Here is a 25,800-nt window from a genome sequence, read left to right as displayed (position 1 = left end):
TTATTTGTTGTAGCTGCCGGCGCACTCGCACTCGCAATGTCGCGCTTCTTCTGCTCGCACTCGCTCTCATTCTCTCGCGCTCGTTCGCCCGCTCGCTTGCTTACACGCTTTGTTTTTACACTCGAGCCGCTTGGCTGTCGTCGCGTCGTTTGTTCTGTGGCTTTGGCGCCGCTGCCGTTAGTTGAAGTTCATGCGTCGCTGGCGACGAGCGCGTCTGCGTCTGCAACGGTGACACAAACAAGCGCTAAAACAGAAAAGGGAAAACAAATACAATAAAAATACCCACGCCTCGCTAACGATCTTGACAAAAGCAAATGAAATAAATACATAAAACGTAAATTGCAAAAAATAAAAAAAATTAGTAGAAATATTAATGGAAGTTTAAAGGTAGTTCAATCACTCAATAAATAAATATAAACATTGATTTCATAACCATTGAATTACTTACTTTGGTAAATTTAACACTATAAATAAAATGCCATTAAAATCGCATTTCCTAGAAAAAACACACACACATTACACATTATAGTGAATGGACCTACAGCAACACGTCATTAACGTTGTCAACACGCAGCGAAACTGTCGAAAGGAAGGGAACAAGAGCGGGACTTTGACAATGCTAAAGCTTTGTGTAAGAGAAACAGCAATCACGTAAAAGGTGCGAACTGAAAAGGGACGCAGACAACTTAATTTACATGTTTGCTTTATCGCTGATTCTGATAACGGCTTAATCGTGCATCTGCTCTCGCGTAAGCTCGCTCTCTTTGACCTGCACTTGCTGACGCGCGTGCTCTCGCGCTCTATCACTCTCCGTCTCGTGTTCTCGTTCGACCGGCTTCACGTGCGCCGGTTCAAGTGCAGCTTCTAAACACAAATAATAACAGTTAAAAGACCAACAACAACAACAGCAGCACCGGCTGCAGCAGCTGGTGCAAACTAGTTCGATAATATATCGAAAAAGCGGCTCATCAGCAAAAACAAAAAGCAACAACAAAAACCTGTTGCGAAGGTCAATGAACAGGCAAAACACAAAACGCAATTGCAATGCACAGTTACTGTTGTTGTTGTTATAAATTAATTAGTATATTTGTAGAAAACGCCAACCAGTTTTAATTGCCTAAAATTTTGAATTCTTCTCCAAGTAAAAGTAAATAAAATCGCTAAATTTAGCTAAAAATCGAAAAGAAAAGACGTCACAAAAAGACGCATGCAATGCAGCCATAAATAAACTGTTATTAATGGAAATCACATGAAAACAAAATTGGAATGAAATCACAACAAACACACACACACACAGACACAAAGGAAGCCACGCTGTCAACAATAAATTCTTTTCAAATCACTTTTCTAGTAGCTGGAACTAGCCAAGTGTTCCGGGGAGCTGTTAGGGGTAGTTCCACAACAACAAGCAACAACAACAAAAGTGTGCCAAGCGCACGTACATTTTATCAATGCTCAGCGGGCATTAACGGTCTCAACGGTACCTATGTATATATGTACATATGTATATATTGAGTATATATGTACATATGTACATACATAAATAATACTCTAGTTGTTGAAGTGTATTTGATGTTTACATTAAATATATTGCAGCTCCTGCCACAAATTTAATTTACTCGCATATACATACATATATACATATATATATCTAATATTTAGTCTTATCAGCATTTTATCTAATCTGAAAAAAAAAAAATGCCTCAAAAACTGATTGAAGCGGTCAGAAAAGACGAAAAAATGTGTCACATCGAGTGCTAATTGCTGTTCACTAGTTGCCAGCGCTGCTTTAGCATGTGCTTTGTCTCTGTCTCTCACTCGCACTCTCTCGCTCTGACTGGGTGACAAGTTAATCATAGCCCCGACAGCATGGGAATTGTAATGTAATGCTTATCTTCAACACGAAGCGCCCAAACATAAAGGCAAGCGACACACAATAAATATGCGAATGAGAGTGCAAAGCAAACGAAAAGATAAAACAACAATGTGGAAATGAAAACATAGGCGAAGCACTTAAGACATGTAAACGACATAACGTTTTCGGCTAAGATAATAGGGCAAAGAACCCCAAATGCGATTGAGATACAATTATGAATAGTTAAAAGAGTCGACTAAAGCTCAACCCAGATTCATAGGGTATAAACGGGCATATGCCCATTCAGAGTTTAGTTTGTATATAATTTATAATAGAAGATTTTCACTTTAAGACTGTGACCATTGAGGATTGGCATATGATAATGATTATATTTATGATGACTTTTGCTTTACCTATAATCAAAGACAAAAATTGCTTTAACCTATCTAGTTTCGTATAATGTTTTTTATAATAACAGATCTTTATAAGGTATTCATATTCTTCGCTTTGCTAAGCTCATGACTTTGCGTAGTTTCTTTAATCTAAAGTGCATTTGTATACTATATACCATATTATTTATAGCCTTCAAAGATTTTGCTTCTATAATTTATGTTTTTTTTTAGATCTGCCGATTATAATTTCTATAGCCCAAATATTTCATGCTCAAATGGTTTTTTCTTTGAGTACGTAAGATTTTAAGCAAATGGCATTAATTTAATTTCATTAAAAGCCAGCTGAGCATATGCTTTGTATATATGTATTAGCTGTACGGCAAATGCTAGTGGGGTATATTAGTTTGTTTGATGAGTAGATGAGTAAATAAATAATATTTACCATAGTATAGGTCTAAATATACTCTCTCACTCTACTCTAGATACTATACTGCTTATCTACTTCTTTTGCTAGAGTATCTGGCAGTGTTTATCCCCCACCTAATGTATTCTAAAATAGCTCTCGTGAACCGGAAGGGCATTCATAAACAAAGTAATCGCACTCCAAATACTTGTATATGAAATGAAATGAAATGTGAAATAAAAAACCGAGTAAACACAATATAAGTGAACATAAATACACGCACACATATACAAACACATATCTGCACGCACACACACACACACACCCACATATAGAAACTTCTTTAAACTCAAGCAAAAATATATACTTGAATCATTTTTGCAACAGAGAATATATATATTAAGGGACACGCAGACACGCCGGAGACGGGCTCTGGAGTACGGCTAATGAAGCACTCGCCGGGCAAACGACAACAGCAACAACGCCACTAATGATGATGATAATAATGATGGCAATAATGATGCGAATGATGACAAAACATGGTTGGAGAATGACAAGCGCCCACTAATTATGATAAATGCAATGTAGATAATAAGCAAAACCCCAAAGAACCAACAGCTCGAAGCAAGTGAAACACACACACACGCACACGCTTACACACACGCACACGCTCACTGCACAAGGAACTCCCGCGTGGAAACAAGAAATATAAAGAAGAAGAGGCAGAAGCAGCCGAAGCAGAAGCGCCAACAATGTCAAAATATCAAAAACTTGACAACGCGTTGGCACCCACAATGCACGATGACGATTACGATGAGAGTTTTTCACTCTATGGGGATGATAAGCAGCATCAGCAGCAGCATCCGCAGCAGCAGCATACCAATCCTAGCAGCAATCATATAAGACTGAATAACAGCACTCACATGCCAAATGGTAATCCCAAATATCACTATAACTCCTCCTCCAACAACAACAACAACAACAACAGCAGCAACAGCAATGAGAATGGGAGTGGCAATGGCAATCTGGATCCAATGAGAGGCAGCAGAGCCGAAGGTTTGGACCTGGAGGAGCACACGTGGGAGGTGCCATTGCTGCGCAGCGGCGGCGGCAGCAGCAGCAACAATAGTCACATTAATTTGGTAAGTTGATTTAAATAATATAATGCTGAAAGGTTAATGAACTTGGACAATGAGGGCATTGGGATGATGCATAATAGCAATGAATGTAGGTGACAGCAATGTGATATAATAGACTAGCAACAAAGTAAGCTGAAATTTGGAATCTTGTACTTATATCTACCTACTCTTAGCTATAAGATTTGATCTAGGTAGATCTGCGCTACTTAGGCTGTTATTACAGTAAGTTAAATATATATCCGTAAGTTAAGTAATAGGATACAGAGGTTTGTATAGCAGCTTAGCCTAGGGTTCAGGCTACTTCTTGGTCGAGAACACTCTACTAGAAGACCTTAGCTTATTATTATTATATTGGTATTATTTTCATATTATATTATTATCTATATAATTACTATAATTTTTATTACCATAATAATTTATAATCTCTCATTCATAATCAATAATTCTATTGGTATTATAATTATCTGTGATTATTTATTAATATTAATATCAAAACAATTAAGTAATTCTATATTATTATTATTTTTTTAGATTTTCTTATTATGAATTATACATATTTATTTATTAATTTTTTAAGTAATTATAATTTGTTCTCATTAGTGTTTATAATAATTATCATTATTTATTTAAATTCAAATTGATTTATTATCATTATTTTTTTTTTAGATTTTCTTATGAATTATACATATTTATTGATGAATTTTTTAAGTAAATATATAATTTTTTCTCATTAGTGTTTATAATAATTATCATTATTTATTTAAATTCAAATTGATTTAAAAATACATTTCTTATAACTTAGAGCATTACCTCATGAGTATTTAAAGGCAAATTGAAACAAATATTTAACTAAAATTAACAAAATACTTTTTTCACAATTCTGTCACTCAAATTCGAAGCGAATAGCTTTTCAAGCACCTTAAAGATAACATATGTGCCATAAACAAAGGAATATTGTAAATAAATTACACATACGCCGCGTTTGCCCGCCTTCAAGGTGAAGCCATATCCAATGCAAAGTAATCTATTTGTATAAGCATTGGTGTTGCCAACTAATGGACTGACGAATTTGCTATGCATGTTATCAATATCGTAAATTTGTTTGGTATCGTAAATGAGCTCTATATGCGATAAGATCTAATGAGAGAGTTTGCCCCAGGTGCAAATTAATTTTGGAGCTATTTACGCAGAATGTAACTGATTCATTTGAATAATAGATTAATAATACTTTAATAATATGAATAATGATATATCATAAATCTTACGATAATGCATCATACTCTTTACTCTAGAAAACTGATTTTATTAATCCATTTACTGAATGTTCATTTTGCCATAGAGATGGCGAAGTAACGCTGCCCTGTCACAGCTCATATTTATTTACATTCATCTTAAAACTCTACATAACCTCAATTGCTAGCTGTGAGCCAAGTACAGTTGCTGCACTGCACTGCAAAGTGCACGTCGCTGATTTATGAACCCTTAACAATGTCCTTAAGTGGCAACAACTTAAGGCATGCCCTTTATTTTTATCTCTCAATATATATAGCCCACAATATATAGTATAAGAGTTGTATAGTGTTATACTTAAATATCCATAAGCTCTCCATAACCTCAAATTGTTCAATTAAAGCACTTATTACGCTCGGCTCTCGAGGCTCGCCCCTCGACTGCATTGCACTTCATTTATATGCACACCCATTTGTGTGTGCTTATATAGGCTGGCATATTTATAAGGCAATTATTACCGTTATGTTTGCAGCAGCTGGATACGAGCATCGACACTTTTGTCGCCTGTCGCAGCGCTCAGCCGGGCTTTGGCGCGAACCTTAAAAGCAAATCGGCGCAGGAGGCGAAATTTAAAATTCTGCTTGCAATTTCGCTCTGTTGCATATTCATGGTGAGCAAACACACACGCTATAAACACACACACACACACATATGCATATATCTGATATATGCTTGATTTAATTAAGATAACTTCAGCGCTCTATATAAACTTGGTCTACACATTTACCTATATATCTATCTCTATGTGTACTTGATTAGATTATTGAATTCCTTGGCGGCTATATAGCCGGAAGTCTGGCCATTATGGCCGATGCGGCACATTTGGCATCTGATTGCATTAGTTTCGTCATCGGCCTGGTCGCCATTTGGCTGGGCGCCCGACCGCCAGATGCACGCATGTCCTTCGGTTACAAACGTTTTGGTAAGTATACCAATTATGGTCTCGACACTATGCTAATGAGTGTACAGTGGGCAAGAGAGAGAGAGAGAGAGAGAGTCACAGTTGACAGACAAAACCACTTACAATACCACACCCACACACACACACACATACATACACTCATACACTCATCTGCTCGCTTTGGTCATGTAATTGCATTTATGCCAAGCACACGTTCACATGTCTCTCTATTATTTGCCATGCAACCAACACACACTCACACACACTCTGTACACACACACACACTCGCTCACTCACCTGCTGCTGTGGCTATTAGTCGCTTATCCCGATTTTCTCTATTTTTCATTGCACTGCCCTCGCAGAGGTCGTCGGCGCCTTGATCTCCATCCTGGGCATTTGGCTGCTGACGGCAATGCTCGTCATTGTTGCCATCGAACGCATTTGGTCGCTGCAGTTCGAGCTAGATGTTAATGTCATGATGTGGATATCGGCCATTGGCATTGTCATCAATGTTGTGTGAGTAGAACATAAATTTGTAGTTATGCATATACGTATTGAAAAGGGTAAGGGTAAGGATAAGGAAAACTTACAGAAATATAGCCAAAAGGCTTTCTATAAATTTTATATTTCCTTTTGAATAATTTGAATATGAATATTATTTATTGAGGTTTTTTTTTTTCAAAATTAAAAGGGAATATATGTTAGAGTTTATCTCTAAATTTATTATTTACTCAATTATTTTATTTACTTTTTTTTAAGAGTATTAGAAAAAATATATAATCTTGATTTTAAGGAGGCAAAATTTTACCATCTAAAATCCTGTGAATTTATTATATGCACTTGTATATATTAACGACGTAAAATAAAAATAAAATAAAGAAATATGTTCACATTTAAAAATAGAATAAAATAAAACAAAAAAAAAAAAAAAAAAAAACAAAATATTTTCACATTTAAAAATAGAACAAAAAAATAAAAAATAAATAAATATTTTCACATTTAAATATAAAATGAAATTCCCTCATATATTTCAAAATGCTCAATTCAAAACTCAATTAACTATTTCGATTATAAATCTGAATTTCATCATGTGATTCCAGTCAAAGTTGAAGTATTCCCTTGATATCTATCAATTATCCTTTGATATTTATTTTATGCTCATAAAAGGTGTTTTTTGATAATTTGAATTTTAATATGAATTTGAGTGAATTTTGTAATTTCTGTAATATTGCAATTTGTCACGCTTGAAATAATTTCGCATGCACTTTTAATTAAATATAAATATGAAACGTTTTCTCTCTCTTCTCCTGCCCGCAGCATGATGTTCGTATTGCATGGCTCCTGGTTTATGGGGCCCAATGGCCACAGTCACAGTCACAGTCACAGTCACAGTCACAGTCACGGTCATAGCCACAATCACAGTCACAGTCACAGTCACAGTGATGGGCATGGGCGTGAAACAATTGGAAACCCCAGCGAGGACGCGCATCATGTTGTCATGGCAAATGGCTTAAAGTCAATCCAGCCCAATGGGTAGGTGTGTTGGCCAAAAGGGTTGATTTTTAATGTTATATATTTACAATATGTACCGCATAATATGCATACATAGAGATATAAATACATGTGTGTGTGTGTGCATATATGTATGTAGGGCAATGTTATTGATTCAAATGGCCAGCTGCAATTTTGTGGCCTGCGGTTGAAACTCTTATGAATTTGTTGTCAAACAGCGGCGAAATTAGTAAATTACAATATTGTGGAGCATATACGACTAGGAGATATGCTGTAAGGCGTAAAGATGACTGCAATGAGTTCGTTGTAGATTAAAGGAGTCAAAAAAATAGTAGTAGTAGATTAGAGTATACTACTAGTAGTAGAGTAGAGTATAGTAGTAGTAGAGTATACTACTAGTAGTAGAGTAGAGTATAGTAGTAGTAAAGTATAGTAGTAGTAGAGTATACTACTAGTAGTAGAGTAGAGTATAGTAGTAGTAGAGTATACTACTAGTAGTAGAGTATACTACTAGTAGTAGAGTATACTACTAGTAGTAGAGTATACTACTAGTAGTAGAGTATACTACTAGTAGTAGAGTATACTACTAGTAGTAGAGTATAGTACTAGTAGTAGAGTATACTACTAGTAGTAGAGTATAGTATAGTAGTAGTAGAGTATACTACTAGTAGTAGAGTATAGTATAGTAGTAGTAGAGTATACTACTAGTAGTAGAGTATAGTATAGTAGTAGTAGAGTATACTACTAGTAGTAGAGTATAGTATAGTAGTAGTAGAGTATACTACTAGTAGTAGAGTATACTACTAGTAGTAGAGTATACTACTAGTAGTAGAGTATACTACTAGTAGTAGAGTATACTACTAGTAGTAGAGTATACTACTAGTAGTAGAGTATACTACTAGTAGTAGAGTATAGTATAGTAGTAGTAGAGTATACTACTAGTAGTAGAGTATAGTATAGTAGTAGTAGAGTATACTACTAGTAGTAGAGTATAGTATAGTAGTAGTAGAGTATACTACTAGTAGTAGAGTATAGTATAGTAGTAGTAGAGTATACTACTAGTAGTAGAGTATAGTATAGTAGTAGTAGAGTATACTACTAGTAGTAGAGTATAGTATAGTAGTAGTAGAGTATAGTAGTAGTAGAGTAGAGTGTAGTAGTAGTAGTAGAGTATAGTAGTAGTAGAGTAGAGTATAGTAGTGCAAAGCAAAGTAGTGTCAAGTAGGGAATAATAAGAGTATAGTAGTATATATTGTAGAATAGAGTAGAGATGAGGTAACTAGAGTATAGTAGTGTAGGTTAGAGTACAGCTTCAACTAAAATATATTAGAGTAGAGTAGTGTAATATAGGGCAGAGTAGAGTAGAGTAGTGTAGAGTAGAGTTGAGTAGAGTTAACAAGATTACAGTAGTGTAGAGTTAGGTAAATTAGAGTAATGAAAGATAACTTAAATAGACCACAACAAAGTAGAGGTGAGTAGAATAGAGTCGGAGTACGCAGAGCAGAAATATAGTATAATACTGTATAATAAATAAGAAGAGAGAAAGGTGCAAAGTGTAAAGAAGTACGGTAAAAAAAAGGATGAACCAGATAACAAGATAGAGAAGCCAAGAAATGCAATAAATTCCGAACTGCCGCAGTAATGAGGAAGCCTGATTTGTTTACGTCTTTAGAAACAACTCATCTCTTGCTCTCCACCTACCCGCCCTCTGTCTCTAGCCGCCCCTACCAGAAGATCTCACACTCTATTTCCAAATGCTGCACTTGAGATTTAGTGGCGCATTAACATGAAATTATTTACGAATTTTCACACAATTACCTGCTCGCCAGGCAGCCGACAAATGTACAGGGTATAGCGTAACCACAACAACAATTGACTCAACAATAACAACAGCAATAAGTAGCGGCAGCAGCAGCAGCAGCAGCAGCTGCTGTTGTTGTCTGCAGGCAATTGTTTGTTTGATTACGTGTAATTGGAATTTAATTTAGTTGCATGGCCCACAGACAAAAGAGATGAGAGAGAGGGAGGCAGTGAGAGTGTGAGTGGTAGAGTGAGGTAAAGCTGCATTAGCTATGCTTGATTTGCAGTTATTAATTTGTGCAGCGAGATGCCTGAAGTTAATATTTGGCTTATACATATAAACAACATGCGTGCATGTGTATTTGTGAGTGTGTCTGTGTGTGTGTGTGCTTATAATACAATCTGCCTGCTTTATCCGCCTAGGTCGAGCGAACGCAATCTTAACCTGCGCGCCGCAATGATTCATGTGATTGGGGATCTGGTGCAGAGCATCGGCGTCTTTCTGGCGGCCATACTAATCAAATTCTATGTGAGTTGAGTTCATCGCCGAGGTCTAGACATCAATTAAAATTGAGCATCATATGAACTAATTCAATTTTATGCTTGGTATGCAGCCGGGCGCCAAGTTCGTGGATCCATTGTGTACGCTGCTCTTCTCGATAATTGTGATTATGACCACAGTGCAGCTGTTCCGTGAGTCTGTCGGCGTCCTCTTGGATGCGGTGCCGCGGAATGTGTGCCTGGCGACGCTGCAGCACGAGCTGTCCGGCATCGAGGGTGTCAAGTGAGTGACAGTCGAGAACATTGAACTCGCTTAAATTATAAATTATGATATGTCTTCTCCCTCTCTCTCTCTGCCTCTCTCACTCTTCCTCCACAGATCGGTGCATCATGTGAATGTCTGGCAGCATACGAGCGACTACAATGTGCTGATGGCTCATCTGGTTGTGGGTAAGCCAGAGCATATCGGATATATGTATATATGTAGTCTGATCTGTTTTCTCGTTTCAGATGCGCTAAGCGATCCGAATGCTGTGCTGGAGCTGGCCACACAGTTGGCCTGTGGCAGCAAATACAAGATCAAACATGCGACCATACAAATCGAACGTTTGACTGAGTAATTCAATTATGCAATTAGCCATAGCTTAATTACGTTCTACTATAACCCCTAGAAGTGTATTAGACAACAACAGCAATTTATATACTAAACGACCAAAAAGGCGTCTGGCGCGCGGCAACAATTCATGTGATCCTATTGAGAAATAACTAGAAATCGTATTCATATCTTTTCAATTGTTTTATTTTTTTATTAATGTTTATTAATGCTGTAGATAAATGTTATTTCTAGATTGTCCAAAACAACAACAACAAAAGAGCACAAATGCATATTAAGTATACGTAATAAATATAAAAATTAGCTTTTAATATATTAAGTATACGTAATAAAGAAAAGAGCCTTCATAAGTTGTTATATATCATTATGATATTTTTTTTTTTTTTTTTTTTTGATGATGAATTGCCAACGTCTACGCAATCTTAATTACTTATCAAGCGCCTCCTGCTGCGCCATGAAAATAATTTGAATTTCAATTAGCTGCAGACAATGTAAACATTTTTAGTTGTAGAAAATTTTGCAGAATTTATTGTAACACCAGTCAAGTTGGACATATATATACCTCACTCTCTCCCTCCCTCCCTCTCTCTCTCTCTCTCTCTCTGTGTGCGCTCAAATTAATTAGAATTTGCTGCATCAGCAAGCGCAAATTTTGTCGGCTGCTTAGCAAAAAAAAAAAAAACAAGAAAGAATGAAAGAAAAACTCTCGCTGTAATAATGGATGTCTTTATCTTTGCTTCTTATTTTAATTAGCAAGCCAGCACCACCTGCTGCAGTGGTTGGTCGTCGAAAAAAAAATATATAAATATATATATGTATATGTATTCCTTTACAAATTCATAAGCAAAGTGGAATTTACATCAAAGCTGATTTGTTATCAGCTTGCGGTGGTGCGCCGTATACTTAATATCGAGCGAGCCTAGCAAATTGTGCACAGTGGTGGGCAAAAGTGTACGGACAAATGGGAAAGTTGACAAATTTTATAAATGTCTTAAAACTAAAATGAAATGTATTTAAAAGCAGTTTATTTAGGTGTTGAAGGAAATAAAATCAAGTAAGAATATTTCATAATACATACATATAAAATAGTCTGCAAGCATATCCAATAGATCATATCACAGTCCAAAAATTATATATTAAATACTTTAATCTCAAAAAATTTAATATAAACCAGTTTTTTATCCTTCCTCCAAATAATTTTCGATTAGCTCTAAATATTTTTCGAAAATTTCCAAATGCTTATTTATTAATGTGATCAAATAATTCTAAAATTTGATATTCGTAAATTGCTCAGTGAATATTTATTACAAATATGCATTCGCATCGAGTGGAGTATTTATGCATGGGCTGCGCGGCTAAATGCTGATTAAACATAATTATTTTTGTGCTGCTTAATTGTTGTTTTCATAATTTATATGGCCAAGTGAAGCGGCCGTTCATATATGTATGTTTGCATGCATGCATGCATATATGTATGTATGGCATAATTCATATATTGTACAAACACACACACACACAAATCGGATTAGAATATCGCATCTCAACACATTCGGACACTCGCAAACGCGGCAACCGGAATTCAATGAACCGGAATTGAGCAAATCAAGCATGGCTCACACACACACACACACACACACAAACGCACTTATGGCGTCATATAATGTTAACACATGAATGAAGTCAAGTCGCAGCATCTTAATCAGGCAACACCCACACAGACACACACACACCCACACACACTCGCACAGCCTTGTTTGAATGATGCCTGTGCATTTGTCAGCCGTTAAGCCGCTTCAAATTGAACAAAACGACTCGATCCTTGAGCCGCTCCTTTATTTCATTTTTTTTTTTTTTGTCTTCCTTCTGCCTTTTGCTTGCTCCTTTTTGGCGCACAGTTCAATACGCTCGGACACGATTAAGTTATTTATAATTTATGAAGCACGAAGAAAGAAGCAGAGAATGGAAAAACAAGTCTGAATATTATAGGCATGAGCTCAACTGACTGATTCATACTCGTGCAGGCTGAATTCGATTGGAATATAAAGTTATGTATAAGTGTGAAGCTGAGATGAAAAGTAGATGAGTCACTTAAGAGCTAATCAAATATCCAACCCTAGCCTTAAGACTGCAGACTCTGTTATGCCTGCAATACGATACTCTTCTTCCATTCTTCCAGAGCTTATATGTAGAGGAAGCCTAATTTCTTACCAGACTCTGCCTTTTCACCTCCCCAACTTTAAAAGAACTGTGCCCGCTTTACTCTTTTACTTTTACCAATTGCCCACGCCCATAAGCAACGTCTATTTATACAAATTTCTCTAAGAATCAACTCAATCTAACAGTCAAGGGCAAGTGAAGTAAGCATGCCAGCAAAACTACGTTCCCAGCTGGAGTGCGGCCACACAATGAACTCTCGAGTTCACCAGACGCGTATTTAATGGATTAGTCGCCCTGGGCCACTTTGGAGAGCAAGGTTCGAGCGATTCTAAAGAAACTCATTGTTCGTGAAGTGAGCAAAAATGCCAAGAAGTCAACTTCGAGCAGCCTGTGATACGTTGCTTCACCCACTCATGGCCATAGTCGGCGCAAAAGATATATATAGAATGGATATATATGGAGAAGATATATTACTTTTGTATATTTCTTATTAAAAAAAAAAAAAAAGAAAAATTAATTTGTGCAATGAATTTATGGTGTATTGAAAAAAAAATATATAAAAAAATTAATTAAAAAAATAAAAAAAAATAGATATATATTTATTTATTATTTATTTACAAATAATATCATATATACATCAAATGTAAAATGAAATAAATATATATATTAGTAAATACAAAAATGTATTTATTATTTCCATATAAATAATATCATATGTTTATACTCAAGTGTGAAGTCTTCAGCTCTCAATAAAAGCTACAGTAATTCCACTTTACCCGCCGACTGGTCATATGCAACTTGCCACGCCCACCACTGGGCGTATGCAGAAAATATAAACATATCATAAAGCGAGCTTAAAAATACAAACGACAACCAATATATTGCATGCAAAAACCAATATACTCTTCTCGCACTTCCTGAGCGAGTATAAAAATAAATATACGTATTGTACAATATATACATATATATTTATATGGGTTATATGTAAAGGAGGTAAGCAGCAGCAAGAGGTCAAAACGAAATGAAAATTTCCATTTCAGTGCCAAGGAAATTGCGTTAAAATGATGAAGCAGCCAAAGCCGCTGCAGCTGAGCGAACACACACGCACACGCACTCACACACACATGCGCATCCTTGTGCCGCCTTGTTAAAGCCAATTCGAACTCTGGCATAAACTTTACATAAATCAAGCCAATCGAGCCAATTGTGCGCTGCACTCATTAAAATATGTGAGAAGAACAAAAAAAAAAAAAACAAACGTATCGAATGCAGAGGCTTAACTAAATTTAATTGCTGACCCAATTGGCTGCTGCAGCAGCGCCCCCTGTTGGCCGAAAAGCGAAGAAGGGATAAAACTAATTAATAACATAAAATAAAGGCAACAACAACAACAACAAAAGCGAATTATCAATGGAAAGTCGGGCGCACGCTTCAAGTGCTCGCCCAAGTACTTGAGCATTTTTTCAATGCTCGCGCTAGTGGGCGTGGCTGGGGTCTGGCTGGCGCACTTGAAATGCGCAAATGTAAAATTAATGGCATACTTGACTTGATGCTTTTCTAATTAGAAATGCATATATAACGAAAATCGTAGCATACATTTCAGCTGCAGCTTCAGCTTCAGCTCAGCTCAGCTCAGCTCTAAAAAGCGCTTAAAACAGAGCACTCGACTCGACTACTTCAGCTGGCACTTAACACTTTGCCAGCGCGCACACACACAGACACCAACTCACACACACACACACATATACTGCTACAGCAAAAGAGAATCAGCTAAAGTAATTGAAGTGGCTTTGCACGTGCGCTGAGGAGTTCAGCTCAAGCGGAATCCATCGTGGACACAGAAAACTTGACAGCAAAAATTATCTGTGGGGGGGGGCTGGGGCAGGGCGAGACGTGGCGGCTAAGGGTGTTGGCAGTTAGCGATGAGCGCGTGACACGAATAACAGCAGGACAAACATCAATTTAAACACCAAATGCTAAAGAGTTGTCTCTGAGCAGCTAGAGATGTGCGCGTGACACGAATTACAGCATCGGAATGAACATAAATTTAAAGTGACACGATTCAAGTGTTTTCATATTTCAGCTTATCCTTTCTATTAAATAGGCCATTGGGAACTGGGCCAGCTAGAGATGTGTACGTGACACGAATTGGGAAGCGATGCAGCCGAAAATGATATGACGTATCGAAAAAATAAGAAACAGCAGGTAAAATATAGCATGGAATTCCTATTCAAAATATAGTAGAAATACCAGAAATGATGTGAGCGTGACACGAATAAGTCTGGAAATTAATTTACATTACTACAGTTTACATTTCTCTAGTATATTTTTGTTGTTGCTTCAGTTTAATAATAAAATATATTTTCAGCAATAAAAACATATTTATTCCATTTTAATTTACTCAATTTTTAATATTTATTCAAATTGTTCCACCTATTAAACTAACACTAAAAAATATATTAAAGTTATACATTTTTGATACACCTTAGTACTTTACACCTTAAGACAATTTTACTTTTATTGAAACGTTCATTAGGAAAGTTATTTAGCTATTTCTTATATATTTAACATGAGGTTTAATAAATAATTTATTGACCTAAATTAATATATTAAACTTAGCTGCTTTTAAATGACTAATAATAGGATACAAATATTTAGATCTAAAACTTTTTTTTTATTTTAGTTCCTACTTTTATTTCATCATTATTACTATCATTAATATTTACATTAACATTTTACACACAAAAAGAAAAAACGTTAGCTCAAGTAAATTTATTAAATCAATTAGTTGAAAATGTGTTTTTATAACAAATCAAAAGTAAAAAAATTAAAGATATATTACTGTAAATGTTAACATAAATCAAGTCCAGAAATTTTAAGTATAGGTATCAAACATGGGGGTATCAAAACTCTCAACTTTGCAGAACACAAAAATTAGATATTTAACCTGAGTTACTTTTCATTTAAACTAAGTTAGTCGAGCCTAAAAACGACGCAAACCCTCTCCTCGATTTGGTGTATTCAATTGAGGAGCCCCATAGATAAAGGACTCCTCCCTAGAGGGCGGACGCTGTGAGTATGTACGGTCTGTAAAAATAAGTGCAAAATAAATTAGCGAAATCGAATACGATAGACCTGAAGCAGAGACTAACCATCCAATGAAGTATTCCGTGGTGAGCCGCGGCTTGAGAAGCTAAGCGAACTCAAATTATCCCTTGACTTCTGGAAAGCTGTGAGAAGAAGAATGGAAAAAGTGGAATGATTAATCAGAAGACGAAATGTAGCAGAGATGTACAATGTAGAAGGGTTACTAAAACATAGAAGATATTGAAAATATATAGAAATGTAGAAAATGAATGAAATGGTGTGAGTCGAGCAGAGTAGAAAATCTTATGTGATGAAGGATATAGACAATAGATAATTATGGAGTAAGAAAACAGAGGAGAGAATATTTAATACAAGACTATATTTTCGGAATACCAACTAAAAGTTAACGAAGTAGGACATATAGAAAAGAAAACTACATACAAAATAGAAGATTTCATATTTTATATAGCATAATATAGTAAGCAATTCATTTCATATGATAGTAATTTAATATAACTTAAATTTTCTGTACTATATTTTAGCTAAAGCCCCAAGCTGGCCCGCTTTAAACAAAGTCTTGCAAGACTTTGATGTTGGTAATTAGTAAAGCGTTACTTGGGCATGAAAAATGAGCGTGAAGGCCAACAAAAAGCAGGCGGCGTTTTTGGCAACACAAAACACACACACAACAAATAATTTAGCTATTAAAATTAGTGTAAAAATTACGTGCGGATGGCCGCGAAAGAAACGTGCAAATAAACCAGAAGAGGAAGAGAGAGGGAGAGAGAGAGAGAGGGAGAGAGAGGGAGAGGGAGAGTGGCGTAAAGGCAACTGTGTGTGTGTGCGCTGGACGTTGGGCAACTTGCTGAGCTCGCCAAGTGCTCATTAGAGGCAGGAGGCGTGCCCAGGGACAGGACAGGGTGTGCGCCACAAATCTTAAGTAATTAGACTAATTTTGTAATTAAGGTAATTTGAGTGCTGCCAAGTTGTGGCCCAATGCTGATAAAATGCTAAAGAACCGCGACGCGCTTATCACACTACATAAACAACAAAGCTTTAAAAGCCAAAAATGTAATAAAATTTACAGATTTCCCACAGGCACCGGCACTTAAACTACGTGTTAAAACTCATTCATTAAAGTCCAAATTTTGTAATATTGCAAATTGAAAGTGAAAATTTGATAATATGAAAACATTTTAACTGTTTGTTAAAGGCAAAGGTAGAATGGCTAGAGCTAAAAGGCAAAACTGCTAACAGATGTGAAAGTTCATGTTAAATTACATGTTAAAGTTAATCACGCAGCTCTGAATGAATCCAAAAGAAAAACTTTAGCCAACATCTAAATAAAATATTTACAACCGGGTGGCAAATCGAAAACTACATGTTAAACTCCATGTTAGACACGCCAATTGAATTATAGCAGTTGCCAATACGTTTTATGGCAATTGATGACACCTTAAAGTCAGATTTGTGCCATATTGGCTGGATTGCGACGATTGTGATTGCATTTGAGAGCCAATTGATTTGCAAACGCAAACGCATGCAGGCTGTAATTTATGCCAGCCAATAGGCTTGATTAGTATGCTGGCTTTCACTGGAAACGGGGTCAAACGGTAGACTTCTAGTTCAGAGCAGTCGAGTATCGAGTATCGATAACGAACGCCAAGTATTTATAGCCACACACTCTCTCAAGTGAATACAATTTGCAATCACATCACGCCCAACCGAGCTCAGCCCAGCCCAGCCCAGCTCAGCAGCAAAAAACTAAAGCCGATAGACGGCCAGAGGGAAAGATGAAAGAAAAAAAAAATGAAAATAACTTAGAAATGAAAGCAGAAGAAGCAAATGGAAGCAAAAAAAAAAAAAACAGCCAGCTGAAAAATCAAAGTTTAAGTCATAAATAAGAAATTTTTGTATGTGGCTCTGCTGCAGCGAAAACTGATGATGATGATGATAGTGGAGAGAAGACTGCGGCCTGTTATCGCTACCCACAAAAAGTTTTTGGTATTCATGCACGAAATGACTAAAAACTTAAAACTAATAGAGAGAAGTGTAGCAAAAGTTGGGCCACTGCCTTGGGGGCTGATGCTGCTATTGCTGCCTCTACGGCTGCTGCTGCTGCTGATGCTGCTGATGCTGCACTCAAAATTATTAATTAAACTTACCCTCGGAGTTGACTTGCGTGACGCCCTGCGTCTGGAAGAACGATATGTATACTGCAAAGATAAAGAGCACAGCGAAAAGGATACTTAGAAATAAAAACTAAAACAAGCTAGATTGAACTAATCGAACTGGGCCGACTAGCTGATGCTCTATAAGGAGCGTCATAGATTATTGTATATTATAATTATCTCAATTTACGCACAATTTTCTACCCTTAGAATAGTAAGTCAGCCAATCGACTGAGTATTATCTGAGTAGATAATACCCTAGGGATGTTCTTATGGCTATACACTGCTCACCTTTATAACGATCAATTTCCAGATATTAAGCGAATTAGTTCTCTAAATAATGTTCACTAGGAAATGCCTAGGAATCATTTTATTTCGATATTTTTTTTTTTTTTTTTTGCATTTAGAAACAGTTTATATAACTATCGAAAGTAAGAAATGGTAGGTCAGCAAATGTATCATATATATAATCTTTATCTACATTTGGTCTCCAGTTTATACTATTATTAAGTTAAGTCCAAGTCAATTGTTATCGATTAAAATGAGCTATCGATAATTATGTGACACTTTTATGGACATGGCTATCGATAACTGCCATACAAGTGGATATATAGAAAACGATTTGGAAAGCTTTGAAGATATTTTTCAAATTATGATTCATTTTTAAGAGCGGACACATAAAATAACCACGATGTGTCGTGATCTATATGAAAGGCTCAGCTAAAGCTTGCATCTGTTACAAACCAGTTAACTAAAGCAATATACCCTGATTCTACTTTTCCAATGAGTTCAGGGTACTACAAAAAAATATGCTGCCGGCAATAAATATATGTATTATAGTGCATATATAGGTTTAGATATATCTCAATATATATATATATACATATGTATAGAAAATAGCTACATATATGTAGCTTGCAATTAATCAAGTTGCTAGTTGCGAGTTGCAAGTGGCTGTTGTTGATACTTTATTTTCCTTTTTTGTTGTTTCGTGTGTCTACGCAGAGTCTCTGGCAGGCAGGGCGGGGGCAGGAGCAGAAGGAGAGTAGGAAAAGTTGCTGGTTATCAGCTTTGCGGTTGGCAAGCGAACAAGGTAAACCCTGGTTAAGTTTTGTTAGCCACAGTTACCTTTGCTTCACTTTTGTTTCCCTTTCTTTGCGCGCTCTCCCACTCCCTACTTTTGGCTCCTTTTTTATTGGGTGTAAAGTGTTTTCGTTGCGATAACACCCGAGCGTCCGTACGTCCGAACGTCCGTACTGTCCGTCTGTAGCCGAATAGACAACATTGAAAAATGGCAAACACGGCGACTTCCAAGGCCTGCCCCCCTGCCCCCACCCCACACCTTCGAAAAGCCAAAACTTTTGTGGACAGAACTTGGCCACGCCTTCGCCGCCGCCGCTGCCGCCGCCCACGCACAGCTGGAGTTCATTCGGTCTGCACAGCTGCGTGTAAAAATGCAAGCAAAAATGGCAAAGTTTAACGAAGCGTTGTCCCAAAACGCAGCTCCCATGAAGCGTCACTAAAAAGGACTGCGTCAAAGGATAGCGCCGCCAAGGCTGGCCCGGACTTAAGCTGCGTGCTGCAGGTAGAGCAGGCAGCAACAACAACAGCAATAGCAACTACAAGTAGTAATAACGTTGACACGGTGTGCATTACCAACTGCTCAATACTCGCTCAGAGGCCGTCTATATGAGCTGATTTGTATATCGTTTAGAAAACTATTTGTGGGGTAGCTCCACTGTGTGCCAAGTGTGCAAAAACTTGTCGAGTCTAGCTCTCTACGGCGCCCTCTAGCGTCTCTTTTTACGTAATCTTTATAGAATCTGCTGACAGAGCTACCCTAATCTATGCTACTCTTATATAAGTGAGCTATGCTGACTAGAACTCCCTCCGAAAAGAGATGCCTTTCACCTAAAACTATCATCTCATAGAAACATTCTGATAATACATAAAAATTTCTCTTCTTATAGATAATCTCCTCTATCCCCCATCACATGTACGTGGAGCATATGACACAACTGCTTTCTCTCATGTTTCAATACCAATATACCTCTCTTTCCACCACCAAAGCGAGTATCTCTAAACAAAAAAGGGAAGCCAGGTACGCAGCGCACTGTTCAGCTTGATTAAAGATTCATGGAATTTGCGATTAACTGCAAACAACGACACCCAGAGCCGAGTCTTGGGTCAGCTTCCCGGCAGCTCTTATGATTTATGAGCCTTTGGCCCGAGCCTTCACTCTCTTAGCTCAGCTTGCATGATTTATGCAACAATTGAATACATTAATATATGAATTTACTTAGGCATAGCTACGGCTAACGGGCATATAGTACTTACTCCAGATCGATATGACGACTATGACGCTTGTTGTCACAATGAAGCCCAGATTCTGGACAAGTTGCTGAATCAGTGGGCCGCCGAGTCGTCCATCGCACTTCTCGCCGACGCTGGTGTCGCCCACAATGGGCACCTGCAATGACAGTGAGCAAACATAAGGGTTAAAGCAATGCAGAATGAGAAAGAATGGCAAGAAATGAGAAAAAAACGGAATAAAAACTTTTGCTGAAGCAAATGGGATTTGCAACTTTTTAGTTTGTTTGAAGTCCTTGCGGACGCACGCACACAAAATTTATAAATAAAATGGGCAGATAGAGAGAAGAGAGAAAGAGAGAGAGAGAGAGAGAGAGAATTAGTGACCAAAGTGAAAGCCACATAAAAAGAGAGATAAAATACCATAAAGAAAACGCATTGAAATCAATTATAAGCAATTGTAACAACTTTTTGCCAGCTGAACAACTGCAACAGTTGCAACCGCAAACTGCAACTGCAACTGCAACTGCAACTGCTGCAACTGGCCTGTCAATTGACATTCATGGAATGCACTTATCATTCGCAATGCATTTTCTATGTGCAGCAAGTTAAGCCCTTGGGCCCAGGCACAATTTCAGAATAAATAACCAACATGATAAAAACAACAACAACAACGGACATTCGACTATCAAATAATTTAGCATTTAGTGCTGAAGGGTTTTCATTACCAGCTGACTGCTCAGCAGAAGTTGATCCCAAAGTATTTGATGTAAGCTGCATTCTTAACTACAAAATGCAGCTGAGGATTGTTGTTAGGTTCAAGGAGAGTTGAGTTGAGAGAGGAGATAGAAATTTGAAAGTAATCGAGAAAAGTGCTTCAAGTTTTATATAAGATTTTCGTTTTAAAAATTGAAAAATTACTATTAACAATAATTATATATGAAACTATAATATAAAAAAAAATTATTAAAAAAAATTATTAAAAAAAATTATTAAAATTATATCTTAAGAAATATATGTAAATCAAAATAAAATGGATAAATCAAATAAATAAAATAATAAAAAGCAATAAATAAATAATAAAAAAAATAATAAAAAAATAAAAAAATAATAATAAAAAAATAATAATAAAAAATAATAATAATAAAAAATAATAATAAAAAAAAATATATAAAAAAAATAATTAGGTCATATTAAAAACATTTTATAATATATAAAAAAAAAATATAAAAAAAATAAAAAAACTAAAAAAAAAAAATAATTATAAAAAAATAAACTAAATAAAATTTTAAAAATAAATTTTATTCTAAAAAACTACGAAACAAAATCTTAATAAGATTTAAAAAATAAATAAATACTAACAATAAATCAAATTAAATATTAAATTATAAAGATGCAAATTTAACGAATATATAAAAACTCTAAAAATCTGCCGTAAGATTAGTTTTCTCTGCAAACTTCGATAGAGTAAATTGGGTTGTTAAATCAAGCTAAATGACAAATGACGATGGAAATTAATTGGCTTATTACTATTAAATAGACTCGATTCATTTATATAATAGATTGAGAAATTCCTTTGAGGAAGGCATTCCAAACTGCTTAACCTTTATTAACTGCTCGCGAATTTATCCCGATTGAAAAATAGCTGGAATTAAGAGCACATTTCATAAGATTTGCGCAAATGCGTTGAGCGCTTCAACGTTTTAAGCGAAAAGTTGAATGCCGAAAACTGACCAGAGTGAGTCTCCTGACGGCGGCTTTACCGAGGGGGCTAATAAATGAGCGTGCAACGCTTGCGAGACGGCGAACAAGCGATCGACTTATGGTACTGAATTTATAGACATGATGTGTGTGCGTCCATTGGATGAACACATAACCACAGATGACACAGACACAATGGCCACAAGATGGGGTAGGCTCTGGATGGAGGCGATGCGGGTATGGCGAGGGGCTGACGGACGGGCTGGGGGAATGGATAGTTGAGGCATACTTAACGACATTTTCCTTTGTTTATGTGCAGCTCAGTATGCGAGATAGCGTTTATAGATGAACCCATTGGGCAATGGGGAATAAATAGGGCTATCCCTCTCACTTACAACACTCTCGCTCTCATTCTCACACTCTCGCTCTGCGTGTGTGTGTGTGTGTGTGTGCGTGAAGCTCTGCCTACCCCGAAAATTTATGCAATTTGTGAAGGGTAACATGGACATGGAATGGAGCTGACTGAGCTGAGATATACGCCATTTCGCTGTTGACCATTCGCCCGGCTGTACATAAACGAAACTTATTTATGCAATTCCGGTTTATTTTTTGTTGTTGTTGCTGTTGTTGTTATTGTCTACTTGCTGGCCTTTTGGCTGCCTTAAATGCAACAGCAACAACAGCACGAACAACTGCTACTGCTTCTCCTGCTGCTACTCCTGCTATTGGCCACAACATTCGGCCACGTGCACAGGAAGCTCAATTGCTGTGTGCGGAGAGGCGCCACAGGAAATGGTGGAAAAAACTTTAGCAACAAATTGATACGCGCACCTCCACGGTTTCGAAGGCGCCACCTCGTCGTAGTTTTTCGGGGCATTTGCTATCAGTCTGTTTGCACTATCTAATGGCATCAGGTAACCAATGAAAAATGCCAATGCCAGCGTATTTACATTTGCGCTTACTGCTGCTGCTCCTGCTGCCTGCTGCCTGCTGCCTGCCGCCTCCTGCTACAGCAAAAAAAAAAAAACAAAATTTTGCGGCGAAATTGAAAACGTAGCGGAATATGTACACAAAATGTTGCATTTGAAATGTTTTTAGTGAAATATTACAAAATAACGTGACGCAACTGAATAACAACAATAAGCAAACGAAGATGACGGAGAGACCGAAACGCAAATACTCTGCCAAGGTTGCACCTGAACAGTTATTAAGGGCGAAAGTTTGAAGTGATATACGTATATACATATATACTTTTTCATTCTAGATAATGTTCCCAATTATACAATAATTTTGATTGATACAAATCTTTTCAGCCAGGCCACACAAGTAGTGGAAGAAGTCAAATACCCTGTGTAGGGTATACGAAATAAAGCAAATCAATTTTCCAACACAAATTGAAGCGGAATGTGGACTCTGTTTTCTATGGCATTTTGGCAGTATTTTGTCTGTGTGAAATACGCTGTACGATATACCCTGTATAGCAAAGCTGGATTTATCACGCATCATTTATTGCACAGTCAAATCATACCCTATTTGAATTCTCCAATGTAGTATAGGTTGTCATGTGTATTCTCTATGGTATAGACAGAGTGATATTTACCTTTTTATATATCCCATGTAGCTTATAATGCATGGTAAGTGTAAGAAGCCCTATGGAGTATACTCCATATAGTATACTTTAAATAGTACACCCATAAGATTTACAGCGTACGTTCACTGGGTTAGATATAAGTATTTATCGATATATACAATATTATCGATAACTCATCAATTAAAACAGCTCCTCTTCACTTTAAGGGGTATCTATACACTGCATTTCTCTACACACAAAACACTAAAACGCTTCACATGTCCAATTATAACACACAAAATGTTTACAGTCCAAAAGAAAAAGGACTCCAGTCCAATTATTCGTTTGGGAGCACTCAAATTCAGGCAATAAATTAAATTCGAGTTCAAACTTCTTTTTTTTTTTTTTTGTAACAATTTATCAACTTTTCAGCTAGTTGACTGTCGGTTTTCTCTTTCTCTTCTCTTTCTCTTTTGTGAACTGGCAAACCTTTTGCAACGATAAACTCACCTCAACGCTCTGATTTGTTTCCGGCGAATGAATCAGCACATAGAAATGCCCATCGAGTGGAAAATCTTGAAAGAAACGCACACGATATTTGCTAATGCCATGCGCCTGCTCAATCAATTCGACGGTAAAGTATTTCGAGTCCGAGGGCTTGACCTGAAAAAGAAAGAGGAAGACGATTTAAAAAAAAAATACGAACAAATTTAATTAAATCTAGACAGCAAATCTTGTTTCTATATATAAAGAAAACTAAAAACATAAATGATTTACGATATTTATTTGAACAGAATTTAGGGAAAAGGCGAGAGAGAGAGAGAGGGAGGGAGAGACTCATTAGCAATGGAGCAACAACTGCTGTTCATAGCAAACAGTTAAAGGCAGTGGCTGGAGTGAAGCTAAGTGGGCGGGGCTGTGCAAGCAAGTGGCAAACGACAAACGACAAAACAGCAAAACGCCTGGGCAACATTTGCAATTTCCTCAAAAACACAAAACGAATGAAAAATTTGTGATTTTGAGCTAAGTGTGTGCGTATATATGTATAAGTGTGTGTGTGTGTGTATGTGTGTGACATACTATGCAATACTATGGGTATATTTCTGAGTGTGTGACAATTTCTTCACGTGTTGCAAATTCATTTAATTAAAATGTATGTATAAACCAAATGCAATTTTGTGACAATAGCAGAGCAGAGTTTCCCACACACACACACACACACACACACAGACACACATTCGCCAGCTGGCGTGCGTATTTTCAAGTGTTTGTCAAATATGTTGTTGATTCTGTTGTGCCTGTTGTAGAACATTTTTAATTTGAAATTGCAATTTTCTCAAATTGTCACCCAAAACACTTTTATTCTTTTGCAGTTGATCAAATGCAACAAACTGCAGAGCTACAAGAATTTCAGATGCATATCTAGAGAGATAAGGAGAGAGAGAGGGAGGAATGGAGAGAGATAGAGAGTCTCAAATAATGTTGGCAATATAAGTGGCTAAGGGATTAACTTGATTGTTGCGATTTGCAATCGAATTTCAATGCATACATTTTCCTAATTTATATCTTATGGAGCAATTATCTCTAAAGGCGCCATAGGAATTCCAAAGAAACTATTACTTCAAGTAAAATATATTACAACCGTTAGTTCTATATAGTATAGTGCAGTTCTTAATTTGTTGGTTTGAGATACCGAAAAGCAGAAAGAAGAGGACAACATTTAATAAAACATTCTTGTAACATATTTTTAGTTAAAAGAACTAATAAATATTTACTTTAATAAGCTTGTGAAACAATATTTCATGTTAAAATGAAAATTGATGCTTCGCTATATATGAGACCTTTTACTTCAACAGATTCTGCTGCAACATCTGCTGAATTCTCTAAAATTCAATTGAAGTGAAATAATTTCATGGAATAATCAGTCTATTGTGCAAGCTGAAAAGTTAAATTGCTATCAAATTAACGTTCAATGTAAAAAGTAAAACTGTTTTAACTTGGCAGAAAAAAGTTAACGTTTAAAGTTAACTTTCATTATCAACAAGTTTTCAGCAGAAAGAACTCTCTGCTATGAAAAATTCATTCATCATGAACTAAATAATGAATTCGTACAAATTTATACTCCAAAGTCAACTGTAAGGAAAATTCCCGTTAAGAAAAACAGAGTGAAAATATTATGAATTACTAAAGATTATGCAGAAGTTGATTAAAACTGATGAAACGTAATCTATCTGTGAATCTGTGTATCTGTATCTGTGTATCTGTATCTGTGTATCTGTATCTGTATCTGTATCTGTATCTGTATCTGTATCTGTATCTGTATCTGTATCTGTATCTGTATTTGTATCTGTATCTGTATCTGTATCTGTATCTGTATCTGTATCTGTATCTGTATCTG

At 36.4% G+C, this 25,800-nt stretch overlaps 2 protein-coding genes across 5 annotated transcripts in view; one reads left to right on the top strand and one right to left on the bottom strand.

Annotated features, from left to right (window-relative positions):
* The first annotated feature begins 168 nt into the window (after positions 1–168).
* Positions 169–10,639, top strand: ZnT41F (Zinc transporter 41F). Of its 4 annotated transcripts, none has more exons than XM_089262426.1 (11): positions 169–387; positions 3,038–3,792; positions 5,552–5,689; positions 5,839–6,001; positions 6,343–6,496; positions 7,298–7,513; positions 9,716–9,821; positions 9,907–10,076; positions 10,173–10,243; positions 10,304–10,409; positions 10,465–10,639. In XM_089262426.1, the coding sequence occupies exons 2-11, from the start codon at positions 3,403–3,405 to the stop codon at positions 10,556–10,558; spliced, it is 1,608 nt and encodes a 535-aa protein (XP_089118552.1). In that variant the 5' UTR covers positions 169–387; positions 3,038–3,402; the 3' UTR covers positions 10,559–10,639. The 4 variants fall into 4 exon arrangements, with proteins under 4 accessions (XP_089118552.1, XP_089118554.1, XP_089118553.1 ...); XM_089262428.1 differs by lacking the exon at positions 169–387 and adding an exon at positions 666–1,480 and having other exon boundaries at positions 2,762–3,792; positions 5,555–5,689; XM_089262427.1 differs by lacking the exon at positions 169–387 and adding an exon at positions 669–1,496 and having other exon boundaries at positions 3,055–3,792.
* Positions 10,640–15,055: 4,416 nt separating this feature from the next.
* The window catches only part of Gp210 (nucleoporin 210), a 28,600-nt gene continuing 17,855 nt past the window's right edge, over positions 15,056–25,800 (bottom strand). The window contains exons 15-19 of the mRNA XM_030382156.2: positions 23,913–24,065; positions 20,159–20,291; positions 17,816–17,866; positions 15,716–15,793; positions 15,056–15,650 (exon numbers count right to left, since the gene is read on the bottom strand). Coding sequence (XP_030238016.1) covers positions 15,547–15,650; positions 15,716–15,793; positions 17,816–17,866; positions 20,159–20,291; positions 23,913–24,065 — 519 coding nt within the window. The 3' untranslated portion in view covers positions 15,056–15,546. The remainder of the gene's footprint in view (positions 15,651–15,715; positions 15,794–17,815; positions 17,867–20,158; positions 20,292–23,912; positions 24,066–25,800) is intronic.

This window comes from Drosophila navojoa, chromosome 5, assembly GCF_054131105.1.
Source record: "Drosophila navojoa isolate 15081-1374.11 chromosome 5, UAZ_NAV_1.0, whole genome shotgun sequence".
Classification (NCBI taxonomy): domain Eukaryota; kingdom Metazoa; phylum Arthropoda; class Insecta; order Diptera; family Drosophilidae; genus Drosophila; species Drosophila navojoa.
Note: the sequence above shows the minus strand (reverse complement) of the source record. Positions and strands in the feature narration are given on the sequence as shown.